The following is a 15,130-nucleotide window of genomic DNA, read 5'->3' on the forward strand; positions in this document are numbered from 1 at the left end:
TTATAATGTCATCATCTGATGGCGTGTTTCCCCTGTGTTTTCTACAGGTGAAGAGAACATACAGTAATGGTACATACAGAGCCGGGGCCATGAGGCAGATCAGCCTGGTGGGAGCCGTGGACGAGGAGGTCGGGGATTATTTCCCAGAATTCCTCGGCATGCTGGAGGAGTCGCCCTTCCTGAAGGTGAGTCAGGACAGGATGAATGTCAGCAATGCTAATCAGCTACAGAATGCGTGGATACAGAGTGAATGAGAAAGTGATAGAGGTATTCAGATTCAGGCATTATATGGAAGAACAAAATAATCTACAGTGATCTACACTCATAATTCCTAACACATGAAGAAGCTACAATGTAGAATCTGTGGCAGGTGTAAATGTGCAACAGCAGAAGCTGAAGGAAAGCTGTTGCACTTGAACTTTAATGCTAATTTTTCTTGTTATTGTCAGCAAATCAGGCGAAAAGACCGAAACTGACATTTTGACTTCCTGTCTGTGGCCCTCAGCCGCAAGCCCATTTGTTTCTACTGAAGATGTGTTGGGCACTAGTTTTTATTATTATTCTCAACACATATTAGGAGCTATTTTCAGCATGGGATTTATACTCATTCTGTGGACTAATGAGTATACATTACAGTAATCATGTTCATGGTAATGGAGGAAGAAGTCAGCCAGTTCAACATTGAGGCTCATTGTGATGTTTTTAATAGTTTTTGCAGTGGTGCTCTGTGCTATATCAGTCTTTTGGATACACACATCCATGCATACATATACACATACATCAAAACTTTTAGAAACATAATTAATGATTAAGAACAGAAGTACACAATTCAGTAATCATCCTATTCTCTCTCCGCTTCACAACCATAGTACTCTAGCTGTGGGGGTGTAAGAAAAGAGTCCACATCTTCAAACATTACCTCTTATGTTATGTAAGTAAGTCATTCTAATCAGACAGCAAGACATCGCTTTAATCCATTGTCTAGAATTAGGCCTCTGAATATCCTTCCATTTTAAAGCTATTACATGCTTGCCTCGCAACAGACAGAAATGAATTAGCTTGCGTCTCCTTACGTTTGCCAGAAAATCTTCAGCGTATGTGTGTAATAAATGTAGAATGATAAACATAAACAATGTACTTAATGCATTTGTCAGGAATATTTGGATTAAAATGGTGTAATCGAGCAGGTGTAACATAAGTCCTGATCAATCATTTGTACTGTGACAGTTTGCATCTGGTGTTTATAGTTTGTGTTTGGGCCAGAGGACATGTCTTCTCCCAGTCCTGTACAGAGATTCTTTGGGACCTGCTGATAATATATCATAAAACAAGGACAACTGACCTCTGTCATGTAAATGGTTTACTGTGAGTTGTTCTATGGTAAATGAGATTTTCAAGGTAGTTTTAATTTGGGAATATATAAAGCTCCTAATTTGCAAGTTCTCAAATAAGTGTTCCCCAGGGAGGTCGAATTTATCTGTTAATTGTTGGAATAGCATTCAAGTACCTTCATAATACAGGTATTTTATTTTGACCTTTAGTGACCTAGTTTGTGATGAATAAAGGTACAGGTACACTGGAAGTTCTAGTGCACTATCTTCTATCTCTACCCCAGCCAGAACCTCTGTGGAGATAAATTAGTGCATGTCAGCACAAAGCTGGAAACGCACAATACTTAAATTCATTGTCTGTGTTGTTTTTTTTTATGGGATTTGTTTACAATAACAAGAATACTTAAGACTTACCCTTAAATGTGTACTTGAGTGAAAAAGTGTTATTTAGTCAGACACAAAATGTGGCAGCTTGACATCCAAAATGTCAGTTTAGCATTGTTTGAGTGTTTTTGCCACATGTGTTCATAGCTGTAATTGGATGTGGGATTATTCTGTGAGGGGAAGAAAAAGCTCCATACATCTCCTCGGTTCTGTGCTGAGAGAACAATGAGAGAAGCGTGGTTTGTATATTCTCCTCGAAGTTGAACTTACATTTCCTTTTACTCCAAAACATAAAGTTTCACTGTGTGCTAATATTTGATTCAAGGAATCTAAGCAAAGCTCAGCTGGGCTTCCTCTCTGATATTGTAATCACGCACTGTCGGGGGATTGGTCTAGAGATGACAGTGTTCAGTTGGCTGATACTGTGTCATACAGCACCTTCTCACTGAAATATAAAGTAGACTTTGGTTACTTCAGTCACAATTTACTTGCTTGTAACTCATAAATAGTCAGTTTATTCTAAATGTCCAGTAATGCAGCTATAAACTAGATATTCCCAAATATTTTGCGGAATTTACACCACTTATGATTTGAAAATGCCATAAACTGAGCACATGGAGAGACCGCGAGACACAAACATCAACAACACACCTAATATTCTCAGTGGTGGCTGGCAAAGAAAAGGCGTTAAGTGGCGTGTCAGAGTGATTAGTCGCAGCTTCCAGCTTCAGTTCAGTTCGTGTTGGCTCTTTTTTTTTAATGTGTCTGCATGGGAACGGACCACCAAAACACCGTCTTAACCGCCGTCCCTGTAATGCTGGAATGACAAGCTTTTCTTCTGTTTGCTATTCTGTGTTGACACTTCAAATCTCCTGCATGCCAGTGTGGAGGAGTGGCGTCGTATACTGAATATCAAAAGACGCACATCCTCTGGCGCTTCCGATCTGTCGAGGGCTTTGGCTCTGATTCTGCGCCCTCTGAAGCATCTCAGGCGCCAGTGACAAGTTTTCTCACGCATGAGATTTCTTTTTGGGAATCTGTGGAATAAATAAGATACTTGATGAACAGCTGAAAAAGTCAGGGATGTGCCAACACACCGCTTTGAGTATTTTCCCTCATGTTGTCTCTACTGTCTGTCTGGCTGCAGCGGACTCTTCCGTGGGGAACATTTTCCAGTCTGAGGCTGATGAATCCCACAGAGAGCGACGACGGTCCGATAATGTGGGTCAGACCGGGAGAACAGATGATACCTGTAGCTGATATACCAAAGTCCCCTTTTAAAAGAAAACGGTGAGTCCAGCAGCAAATAATACACAAAGACACACACACAAAATGATGACAGCCAATATTTTGGATCCTCCTTAAGCACTGGTATGAGACAGCGGCAGAATTAGCAGGGATTTTGGTCTCTGTGAATGTTAGTTTCATTGGCTGCAAGGCTCAGTGGTGTGTGTGTGTGTGTGTGTGTGTGTGTGTGTGTGTGTGTGTGTGTGTGTGTGTGTGTGTGTGTGTGTGTGTGTGTGTGTGTGTGTGTGTGTGTGTCCCTTACTGAGCCAGCTGTAAGGCCCATGAGGACCGATTATGAAAAAACAGCACCAAAACACACTCACACATTTGAAGCAGCAGCCGTGGTAACAGCATGAAGCTTTGTTGTAGCCGAGCAGCGCCGGATGAGGCAATTACACCCTCTCTGTTTGTCTCTGTCACAGTGTCATTGTTGCTTACACATAAGCTCTGTCTCACACATACACACACACACACACACACACATGATTTCCGTGAGGGAGACTGTTGGAGAGAATGTATGTGTGTGGCGTGTGTGTGGCTCTCCACTCAGATGAGATCATCATTATGTTAATAGAGTCTACCTCAGATGTTACTTCACGTGGCAGCCGACCAAGCACGGACGACACACACCGCACACACTCCCTCCATTTATTACTCTCTTGTCTCAATAGGAAGATTGTTTGTTTGTTTGTTTTATTCTAAATTCTGATTTTGGATCTGAAACGATCAGTCGATCAGCAGAGAGATTAACAATCTTGTCAATCAAGTGAAGTCATTTTTCTAGCAAAATTACCTACTCCCTGCCTCCAGCTTCTAAATAGTAAGGATTTGCCGCCTTTCTCTAATTTTTAGCATTGTTAGCACATTATCTTTGGGGTTTGACCTGTTTTGTTGCATGTATCTGTTACGCTTCGGCTGGTGAAGGGTGTCTCGACAGTGTTTGAAGGGGACGGTTTGTTTGTGTGTATGTATGTGTGTGCTGTCTCGTCTAACAGCTGGTGCTGAAAGAATCTGTTTTTATGGAGACATGGATGGATAGATAGAAAGAGAGAGAGAGATGGTTAAACTATTCCCTCCACTTCGTTGTTCGCGTCCCGTCTCATCCCATCACTCATAAATTACTATGAGATATGGATACAAAGTGACATCTACAAACCAAGGTGTACTTCTCTTATACGTTTCCCCTTTTGGCTCCCAAACGTCTACTCAATCTGTCATTCCCCTCCTCATCCAAACTCTCTTTTCCTTTTCTTTCCTCCACTCCTCCCGCTTCCTCATTTATCTGCCCTTATCCTCCTGCTACCTCGTAATATCTGCCCTGTCTCTCTCTCTCCATTTTTCTTACGATCTGTCTTCCGTTTCCTCCTCTTGACCTCTCTTTCCTGCTTTAAGATGATTTATTGCAGCGTTACTGTGCTGTTATTTTCAGGAACCGTGAGAGTGTGTTTAAAGAAAGCACATATATTAAATATGCCAGGGCGGTCCAAGTGTTTTTCTTTATGTCTGGCTGTGTGTATAAAGAAAAAGACATAAAACCAGTGTGAGAGAGAGAAGGACGAGACCTTGTCTGTCTGTAGTTTGGCCGTATCTCTTTGCATCACCCAGCCTCTTTTTCTTGGTGGTTTCAGTGAAAGGGTCAAGCTGTTATGCATTTCTGACAGCAGTGAGACTCTCAGTCTGAGAATTCAGCTTGATTATAGTGGTCAGATGATGAAAATAAACCAAAATATTTCAGCTTTTACTCAAGGAGCGCCATGCTGCCAGAGATTTACAATAATTGCATAGTAACGGCAGCAGCCTTGGCCTGCAGCAGTCGCCAGCAGGACAGAGGCCTGACGCTGAACATGCCGTTCCTGTTTAGATACAAATTGCATGACGGATGACAGCCGAGTCCATCAGGAGCCGCGTGGCTGTCAGCCTGCTCAGTCTCAACTAAGAGTTTAAACGATGAGTCGATTAATCAGTCGACAGATTAATGAGCAGCTATTTTGTTTAGCAGTTAATCATTTGAGTTGCTTTTTAACCAAAAACTCAAAGAATTTTGATTGCAGCTTCCCAATGTGAGGATTTGCTGCTTTTCTCTATTCAACATAATTGCAATTTGAACATCTTTGGGTTTTGGATTGTTGTATGGCTTTTGATTATGTTTTGCTCCTTGTTACTTCACTTTGGATGTTTGAGGGAAAACTTCTCTGTGCTCACCTTAAATCTTAGTTTTAAACGAGACCATGTGAGTGTGATTTTTTTGATCGCACAAATCACAAGTTTGGAGCTAATAGAGTGCTGCAGGGATGACATATTTTTGTATTCCAGCCTAGAGATTAGCATCGCCCTGGTTCCCTCCACAAAAGGACAATGGCATTTTCTTATAGGATTTTGGATTATTGCAGAAAATAAGATCTTTGGCAAACAGAAGTTTAGGATTCTTGCACATGTTGTTTAGCATGATAATCCTCACAAATTAATACTACTAGTAGGTAGGACTAGTAAGTAGATGAGTTTGCATTTTTGGGTGATGACGTTTAATTCCCCCTACAACCTCTGTTTTCTCATTTAGCCACTTGTTAGCAACTGCCTTTTCAAAGACACGTAAAAGCTTCAAAATTGGGAAATTTACTTATGCATTTTGTGTCCTTATTTCAATCAGTTTATCAAAAACCCTTTGAAAACCCCACTGACCCCAAGACAAGTGAACTGGAAGTGCAACAATGCCAACTCAGTTCTGGAGTTTAAACATTCACTGAGAATTTTTTAATGAGGTCGTTGAGCTTTTATGTGAAAACAAAAACATGTCAGGCACAAATTATTATTCAAACCAAATATTTAATGTGTCTTTAAACATGCTGAGGGATCTTTCAAGAAATCACTCTGGGCTGTGGGAAGTGGTGACGGATTTTTTTTTCACATACATATGTCATATACCCTAAACAAATAATCAGTTAACAGAGGTAACAGTTGGCAAATTAAACCGTAATAAACGCTAATTGCAGCTTTAGTCACAAGTGCATCGGTGTGTGAAACGGGAAACATGACGCACAACCTTTTTTTAGGAGCGCGTGCTGCAGCTTTAAGATGTACATTAATGGTGATTGTCGTCAGAGATCGTGGTTCCCTCTGTCTCCCTTTTCTCCCTCTGCTTTACGCTTCTTTTTATTCCTGCCTTATCCATCTACTCCCCTCCTCTCTCCTCCTGTTTCCCTCCTTTATCTCTTCTCTCTCTCTCTCTCTCCCCGCCAGTCCTCTCCCACTCATCCCTTCCTCTCGGTCTCCTCTCCTATTCTGCCTCCCTCCCACTTTTTTTGCCCATAAATGCACAGGAATCTGTCCTGACGACTTGGTGCAGTACAGTCACCAACACACTGTATACTGACATACATGGTGCCAGAACAACAGGACCTCACGCATGGAGGATGGTTAAAGATGGTAGACTTGAAATATCACTCTGGATGTGCTCGTTCAGCACTCCTCCCTTTACACTCTCTTCTTTTCAGTGTTTCACTTTCCAGATTCCTGGTTTTACATTCATTACTGTCAGCCTGCAGTCAGCTCAGACACACTGAGCTGTGTGTGTATGTGTGTGTGTGTGTGTGTGTGTGTGTGTGTGTGTGTTTTCATTTCCCCTCTACTCTCTGTACTATTTTCCTCTGCTTATTTCTTCCTCTTCCACCAGCTCCTGCCTCTCTCCTCTTATCTCCGAATGAATGAATGCACAATTAAGTGTTGAGCACAAGTAGTCTCGCTGCTGTTCTGTCTTATGTGTGTGTGTGTGTGTGTGTGTGTCTGTGTCTGTGTCTGTGTGTGTCTGTGTTACGCTCTCGAAGGAATCTCTCCCAGACTCTGTGTGTGTGTGTGTGTTTATACTCTTGTTTGAATCTGACTGCAGCTCCAGTGTGAGTCACTGATCCAGTAGTGAGCTGACTGCAGTACTTCTATTGTTTGGCAGCATGGCTTCATGCACACAGAAGCTGAGCGGTAAAAGCATAAAAATGAGTGTGTCCGCTTATGTACCTGTTAACTCCATTTTTACTTGTTTCCATTATTTAACATGCAATTGAATTTCTTTTACACAACACATGCAAAGGTTTCTAAGATGATATTACCAATTTAGAATGTTTTATTCTCCTTTTCCTGTTAGCAGTGTTTTGAATTTAGATGCCATATTGATCATGCAATGAAAGTCATTTTTGCCAAGAGCAAACGCAAAAAAGCAAAAAAAAAAAAGATTTGCATGGGAGGAAAAAGATATTGTGCTCTGGTGTGATTTTCATATGTGCATACAATAACTATGATTTTACAGTGTGAAACATTCGCACTTGATCATTTATTACAAGTGAGAAAAAGATACCTGTTTTTTTTTCCCAAAACCTAAGGATATATCTTCAGTTCACCTTTTTTATCACAAAACGTAAATATATTCACTATACAGTGGCAACAAATGACTTTTGAGCTTGATAAATAGCACAAATAGATAATCAAAACAGCTGCTGATTTTCTAACTACCGACTAGTCAGTTAATCAGTTAGTCAAGTAGAGGTGAAACAGTCAATTAGCCGATGAGATGATCAACAGGAAGTTAATCAGGGACTATTTGGATAATTGATTAATCGTAGTTATGTAATGTTACAAGTAAAATGATAAACCGTTCTCCTACTCCATCTTATAAAATGTGAGTACTTGCTGATTTTCTTAGTTTTCTAGTGAACATTTTTGAGTTTTGGCATGTTAATTGGGCAAAAATAGATATTTGTATATGCCAACTAGGGCCTTGGGAAATTATGATATATTATTTGCTGAAATGTAAAGATCCAACCATTAATGAATAGGAAGAATTAGTAAGAATCACCGTTAGTTGCAGTCCTTCTCAGGATGCTGTAACGCTTCCTGAATACACAAAAAGAGTGTTTTATCACATCCATACTAATGCAGATTTTCATCCTCTCTCACATCCTTTCTGCTCCACATGTCACACTGTGGTGTCTGGATTACATCAATGTCAACCAAGATAACAACAATACCAACAGATAAAGCCGGTCTGGTACTTTTATTTTACCACAGCAGACAGGAAACAAAGCAATAAACAAAGCTGGGAAGCAGTGAGCTGCCCACTCGCCTTTAGACATTTTTCTTCTTTATTTAGACAGCAGGGAAGCAGAGACGGGGGAGAAATCTCTTTGTAGAACTGCGTGGACACATTTTGTGTGTCTTTCTACTTCTCACTTCACTGTTTCTAGAGATGTTTTTATTTCTGTCACGTTGTAGCTCCACCAATGAGGTGAAGAACCTGCTGCAGTCGCTGCCCAGGACCAGCGAGCCCAGAGAGATGCTGTTTGAGGATCGCACTCGGGCCCACGCTGACCACATCGGTCAGGGCTTTGAACGTCAAACCACAGCAGCCGTGGGGGTGCTGAAGGCTGTACGGTCTGGAGAAAGGTAGGCAGTCAAGCACAGTATGATGTGTTTAGAAGCAACGCGCGCTTACTGACAGATATCGTGTAACCTTTCTCACTCCGTCCTCCCTTGCTTTCAGCTCGGAGCCTCCTCGTGTAACCAAAGACGTCGTGTGTTTCCATGCTGGTGATTTCCCTCATGTAGTTCAGAGGCTGCAGTTGGACCTCCACGAACCTCCACTATCTCAGGTTTTACATTACGCACACACATACAGGAAGCTCAGCTCACACATTAGATTCACCCCAGTAAAATCATCCTTACTATGCAAGACTTCCTTGTCAGTGTTACATTAATATAACACTTACCATAACACCTCACCCAGTGTTAGATAGTGCTATAACCTCTAGCACAGCTAGTCCAAATAGTCTAATGTTGGGATGCTGCCACCTGGTGGAGGAAAGATTGAACTGCAGCAAGTTAGGGAAACTGTCTGGAGTAAAGACAGTAAACTATTTTTTGTCTAGTTTACTTACAGCCAGGACAATGCACTCAGTATCAATACTCCTGGATATATATGTTAAAAACAAACAATAATGTGTCCAGATTTCAGTTCCCATTCAAATTGTGTACAGCTGCTGCAGCTGATTCCTGATAGTGGCACCATAATGCATGTTTGTATGGACTGTAGGGATATCCCGGAGATGTGAGTCGCATATTTCCAAGGGAAAATGTATCAGAGTGTATTTGTTTTTTAGTACACACATTCTGATCTCTTTTCCACATTAATACTTTCAGCAGGTGATCACTGGTAGCAAAGACCAATTCAGAAATGATGATACGCACATCCAGACCGTTCTCTTCTGATCTTTTTTTGATCATTTTTTATGATTTATTTAAGCTGTGCAGCTCTTCTACGTTGAGTTAAAGAGACTTTTTACAGTGTGGAGAGTGTACCAGCACAAAAATAGCTACACAGAGCAGCTCTCTCTGCCCTGGAAAAGATCAAAAGGAATTTCCCGAGACCTTCAGATTACAACACATTAACTTTTACAAAAAGGCCTTTCTGGCAACTTCTCTTCTACAAAGTTACTGTTTGCAATAACTAGATCACACTAGTTAGCATTTGCATTTCATATTGTGTCATTTTACTTTAACATAATCTTAGTTGTTTGTTATAATAGAGCCTTTTGGCTCTCAGGAAAGGAGGTTTCATTTTGGAGTTAACCTGCTCATTTCTTCTAATCTAAACCCCCCTCCCCTCTGTCTTTGCAGTGTGTGCAGTGGGTGGATGATGCCAAACTGAACCAGCTGCGTCGCGAGGGCATCCGCTACGCTCGCATCCGCCTCTGCCACGATGACATCTATTTCATCCCTCGCAACGTGGTCCACCAGTTCAAGACCGTGTCGTCTGTCTGCAGCCTGGCGTGGCACGTCCGCTTAAAACAATACCACCACGGAGAGGGAGACGAGGAGGAGGAGGAGGTGAAGGAGGAGGAGGAGAAGGATGAGTTGAAGGAGAAGGAGACAGTGAAGGAAAAAGAGGAGGAGGAGGGGAGGAGAGAAAAGAAGGGTGAGAAAGAAGAGGAGGAGAGGATAAAGGAGGAGGACGAGGAGGTTGATATGGCAGGAAACAGGACGTTGCCGGCTGTCAAAAATGAGGAACAGCATCCACCTTTGTCATCTCCGCCTGCTCCTTCAATAGACTCGAATGTGAGCAGTGCTGGAGTCAAAGAGGAGGAGAGGGAAGAAAATGGAGAGAAGCGCAAGCAGCAGGTTTCAACTCCTGCCAAGGTGAAAGCAGAGCTTCCAGCGCCTTCTCTCTGTAAGAGCAAATCCCCTTCACCTCTTCGTCCGACCTCTCATCCTCCTCATCAGGACACGAGACCCAAAGCGGCGCCATCAAAGCACCTTCATCACCACCACCATCACCATCATTCGGACAGCAGAACAACGTCTTCCAGTTCGAGTTCCTCCTCTTCAGCTCCTAAATCACCCATCTCAAAGTCTTCCTCTTCTTCATCGCCTTCAACTGTGATTCCTCCTCCATCTCCTGTTCTGTCCACATCTTCCTCCACCTCAACCTCCGCTACATCTTCCCTGACCAGTCCCAAACCTGCGGTGGACTCTTTGTCCACGCTCCTTCCTCCTGCCGTGTCTTCGAGGTCCCAGCTGCCTTCCTCCTCTAAGTCAGACCAACTGAAGGACAAAGACTCGCTTCACCTAAAGACGGATGTCCCTGCAAACGCTCGGACACGGGCGCCATTGCAGGTTCGGGCGTCACACGGGTCACCTGCTGCGGATGTACAGACACACACCGCGGCGAGCTCACAAGCTGACACACGGACACAAGCGGGAGCTCGAACGCCGACAGACTCGTGGACGCTCCAAGAGAAATGGACTCGCGGTGCGGACTCCAGGATGTCTGTGGACCCACAGATACTCCCCCCACCGGACGCTGGGAGGCAAGGGATTTACATGCAGCAATACGCCCCCCAGCACCTCCCACCTCCTCACCTCCCTCACATGCTTCCCCCCTCTTTCCCGCCTCTCCTGCCACACTCCCATCTTCCTCACAGGCCTCAAGTCCTCCCCCCGAGTCCCTCTCTCCCCGCCCAAACTCTGAACTCTTTCCTCAGCCAGAAAGCGCCGCCGCATTCGGTTCACGTAGGCCAGCTTCACCTGCATCCGCCGCACCAACCAAACATCAACACGCAGTCTCAGCCGTATTACCAGCCGCCCCGAATCGCCTGCCCGTCTCAACCAAACACTCCCCCCAGCAGCTCGCAGTCTCTCCCTCCTCACCTGTCTCACCACCACCAGTACATCGCCCCACATGCCAAAACCTTCTTCCCCCCTCAGCATCCCCACTTCCCCTCTCACCACTTCCTTCCTCCTCAGTCCTTCCTCGCTCAACCGCCCAGCTCTTACCCGCAATATCAAACCTCAGCACCACCTTTCCCCCATCCCCCGCCCCCTCCTTCCTCCTCGCCGCCTCCCCCTCCTCCTTCTCTACCGCCGCCTCCTCCTCCTCAGCCTTCACATTCTCTCCTCTCCCTTCCCCCAAAGCATGAAGAGGAGCAGAAACAGATTTTATAGTAGTTTTTGTACATAGGATGCTGTTTTTAAACGACTGTATATGTACATGGTTTGATTTTGGTTGTGTTGTTGTAAAACGATGTAAAAAGGAAAGACGGAGGGGGCAGACGGTGGAGCGTATCGCTTTGAACACAGTAGTTTATAAAGCAGAGTTGGACTTTATTGACCCCAGACCTCTTGACTGGACTCATTTAGATTGTACTGATGCTTTGGTTGTGCTTGGGTTCAAAAATATTGACGATTGATTATTGTTTTTTGTTGTGTTTGTTTTGTTTTGGTTCAGATACGACTTTAAAGACGATATTATTCAGCCTCAAGATTTGAACGAGCTCCCTTGTCTGAGACAACTGCTGTCTGGTTGTGCTTTTTTGAAGTGAGCATAACCCTCAACTATCAGAATATCTGTGAGCCATCAGACGTAGGAAGGAGAAAAAAGGTTTCTGCAGACGTTGTGTCTCATATTTATATGAAAAAGGTCATGATGATGACCTTTTTGTGAAACTTGCAGCTAATGCTTCCATTTTTTGTGGCTTTTTAGTGTATTCTTTGTGCCCAAGACTGTTTCTGGAATAATGATGGGTGAAATCGTGATATTATACAATACGCGATTGCATTGGCGTAATATTTCCTCTACTATATTGTATCGATACACCTTAATCAATACAGTATATCGCAGTACTTTTCCCTAATATTGTATTTTGAGCAATAATGCTCTGCAATAATCTGCTGAATTTAAAAAGAAATGCATTTCCCCATTAATCATACGGTGACAGAAGTATCAGTATTTTTATTCTGATTTCAAAAGTCTATTGAATCATGTTCACTGAGGGTGCTTACATGTAATTAACAGGTATCTGATTTTTCTAAAGAGTTCCAGTGTTTTATTGCCCAAGAAGAATATTAGTGCAGTTTTTAGTGCCACTAAAAAAGGAAACGCCCATGTCAAATCCAGATCAGTATAGTAAACCACAGGACACAGCAAAGAGAGTCACAAATTACAGAATGGTTTGACGTTTTGGGGAATGCATGAATGTCTGTATGGTAAATATAAAGCCACAGCTAGCAGCCGGTTAGCTTAGCGTAGCTTTAAGACTGGAAACACTGGAGTCTTGCCATCTCTGTGAGCAGACAGGCAACCAGCAGAGACTCAGAAGATACTGCAGCTCGTCAGAAATAGTCCCCTGTAAAACGGATGTTAATTAGTGGGCTTTAGAGGTGCTGGGGAGGCTAGCAGCTCCCACCTGTCTCCTGACCTGCCAGTAGCTTCATATTAACCATACAGACCTGAGAATGGCAACAATAAGCATCTTTTCCCAAAATATCGAACTGTTCCTTTAAAGTATTGCTATTAGCTTGTAGCCCTCAGCACCAGTGGCAGAGCTCTTAGTGTGATTTTGCTGTGTATTTCAGTGTCTGTTGGATGTGTACCAGGGTCTCCTAATTTTGGAAACCAAGCACTTGCTGGTCAGCCAAGGAAGAATTCGACCCAGCCAAGGCCCCTACACAGAGCCTTTCAGAGTCTCAGGAAAAAGAAAACATTCAGGACACATCCACAAATATATTGGTCTCATAGAGAAAACAAAAACCTGACATCTCAGTTACCTCCTAACACCTGATTCTAGTGGACTGTGAAGACTTCTAGGTTCAGGGTAATCGAAATATTCTTCACTCTGTAACATTATATTAGTGCTTTTGCAGCGACATTAAGACTCCCCATGAGTTAACTTCAGCATCTGAATACGAAGTATAGCAATATCATACAGATGCTGGAGGTCAGCACTTCCCAAACGTGACTCATTACCGCACTTTGTAACTATATATATATATATATATATATATATATATATATATATATATATATATATATATATACCAACTGCTGTTTAAATGCAGCTAATATTACTATTTATGAATCCCAGATTATGTCAGATTATTCATATTTTCAGGTTCTTCCAAGACTATTTTATGAGTCATTCAGGCCTCAGCATTTCTATGATAGAAGTTTTTTTTTTTTATTCTTTATGGAGACACACTCCAAGACAAACCGAAGGTACACTGTCGAGAGTTCATTCCCAAAGCACTATTTATCTCTTTACCTGAAGTCCAGTTTCTCTACAGTGTGGAGCATCCTGTTTCTTAACATGTTTTATTTATCAAGCAGGGACTGGAGTGACCTCTTGTGTTTTAAAAGTACAATAAATTATTAACTATGAAGAGTATATGTATGTTTCTCCAAATGGTGAATATCTGATTTTTTGAGTCAAACTCTTCTGTCTCAGTGCTCGTCCCACAAGTGTGGAACTTTGATGTTGAGAAGATCTATGTCTTGATTTCATTGTCGATATTGGAGTACAGCCCACTTGCTAATGTAGCCCACAACGTTTCCCCAGTGCCTGTCCTTAACTGTGAACTACTAAATGGTCCAGAGCCATAGAGGGAGAAGGAGTTCTGTCCTTTCATGGAGTTTTCAGGAGTCCCGGTTTTAAATTCTTCCTGGAAAATGAGAGCGAAGCCTTAAATTAGTATCTCAAGCTGCTGAATATCTGCGGTGTAAGCTTGGGGTGAGACAAACTTTGTGGCTCAAAGCAGGGTTGTGCTCATCGCCAGCCTGAGAAACGTAAGAGCTTCAGCTCTCTTCAGGACAGAACTCCTCACTCTGTGGCTTTGGGGAGAAGGAGATGATAATTAAGCACTTGATGCCAGTTGCAAGGCACCCTGCAGCTCTTTTTATGCTTTTGGGTTTCAGATGTTACAAAATAAAAAAAAACTGACAGGAATTAAAAACTGACAGGAACTTATATATTTTTTGTACAAATGTGACAAAATTATGGTTGAAAACAAAACAAGTCTTCCGGGGCTGGCATTGTTTTCACACAGTTTATTTATCTCAAGGTTTTGGTCTGTTTTTTGTTTTTGTTTTTTTCTATTTTGTTGCTGTGATTTTTAACTGTCAGCACTGTAGTGTACATAAGAAGTTTTGTAAAGAGGAAAAACTTGTAGTGTGGTTTCTACTTTAAATATGAGCCTAGCTAATAAAAGGTTCAGTGTATGGAAAATATTGAGTTGATTTTTCCTGGTCTGCTGGTTGAAAAATTTAAAAGCTTTAAAGAATTAAGAAAATTATTATTATTATTATTATGTGTGTCTTGTTAAATATATTTTCTACATGTGGGAAACGTTGGAGGTTTAAAGATGCTCTGTGGGGTTTTTTGACCACTAGAGGTGCTATGGAGCAGTGTTTTCATGAGTGGGTCCTTGTTTTGTTTGTGAGAGCAGTGAACAGTCGGGGGCGTTAACGTGCCAACAAATGCAGTGAAGAAGGAGACTGTAGCCAGAAAACATGATAATGTTATACAAATTGACTTCAGGAACACACACAACACGTTTTGGCAAGAGACGCTGAAAGTTAGCATAATTTCTGTTTGTTTACAGGGAAACTCCCTAGAGCAGCTTTAACCATGGCAGATTTTGACCACTTGGGGGCACCATTTCTACTGAAAACATTTGCCTGCCATTGCCAAAGTGACGCTCTGAAAGACGCTTTAAAGCTGCAGAGCTGAGGGAAGCTGTATCATCAAGTGATAATTTTCTGTGGGTCCATGGCTGCATATACAATCAGTCATGTGAGCTGCTGTTAATATAAA

At 42.4% G+C, this 15,130-nt stretch overlaps 1 protein-coding gene across 1 annotated transcript in view; it reads left to right on the forward strand.

Moving 5' to 3' along the window:
* The window catches only part of LOC121626004 (lysine-specific demethylase RSBN1L-like), a 42,206-nt gene extending 28,868 nt beyond the window's left edge, over positions 1 to 13,338 (forward strand). Inside the window, exons 5-9 of the mRNA XM_041964345.1 lie at positions 48 to 185; positions 2,863 to 3,005; positions 8,262 to 8,432; positions 8,530 to 8,638; positions 9,663 to 13,338. Coding sequence (XP_041820279.1) covers positions 48 to 185; positions 2,863 to 3,005; positions 8,262 to 8,432; positions 8,530 to 8,638; positions 9,663 to 11,486 — 2,385 coding nt within the window. The 3' untranslated portion in view covers positions 11,487 to 13,338. The remainder of the gene's footprint in view (positions 1 to 47; positions 186 to 2,862; positions 3,006 to 8,261; positions 8,433 to 8,529; positions 8,639 to 9,662) is intronic.
* The last annotated feature ends 1,792 nt before the right edge of the window (positions 13,339 to 15,130 follow it).

The sequence above is a fragment of the Chelmon rostratus genome, chromosome 22, assembly GCF_017976325.1.
Source record: "Chelmon rostratus isolate fCheRos1 chromosome 22, fCheRos1.pri, whole genome shotgun sequence".
Classification (NCBI taxonomy): domain Eukaryota; kingdom Metazoa; phylum Chordata; class Actinopteri; order Chaetodontiformes; family Chaetodontidae; genus Chelmon; species Chelmon rostratus.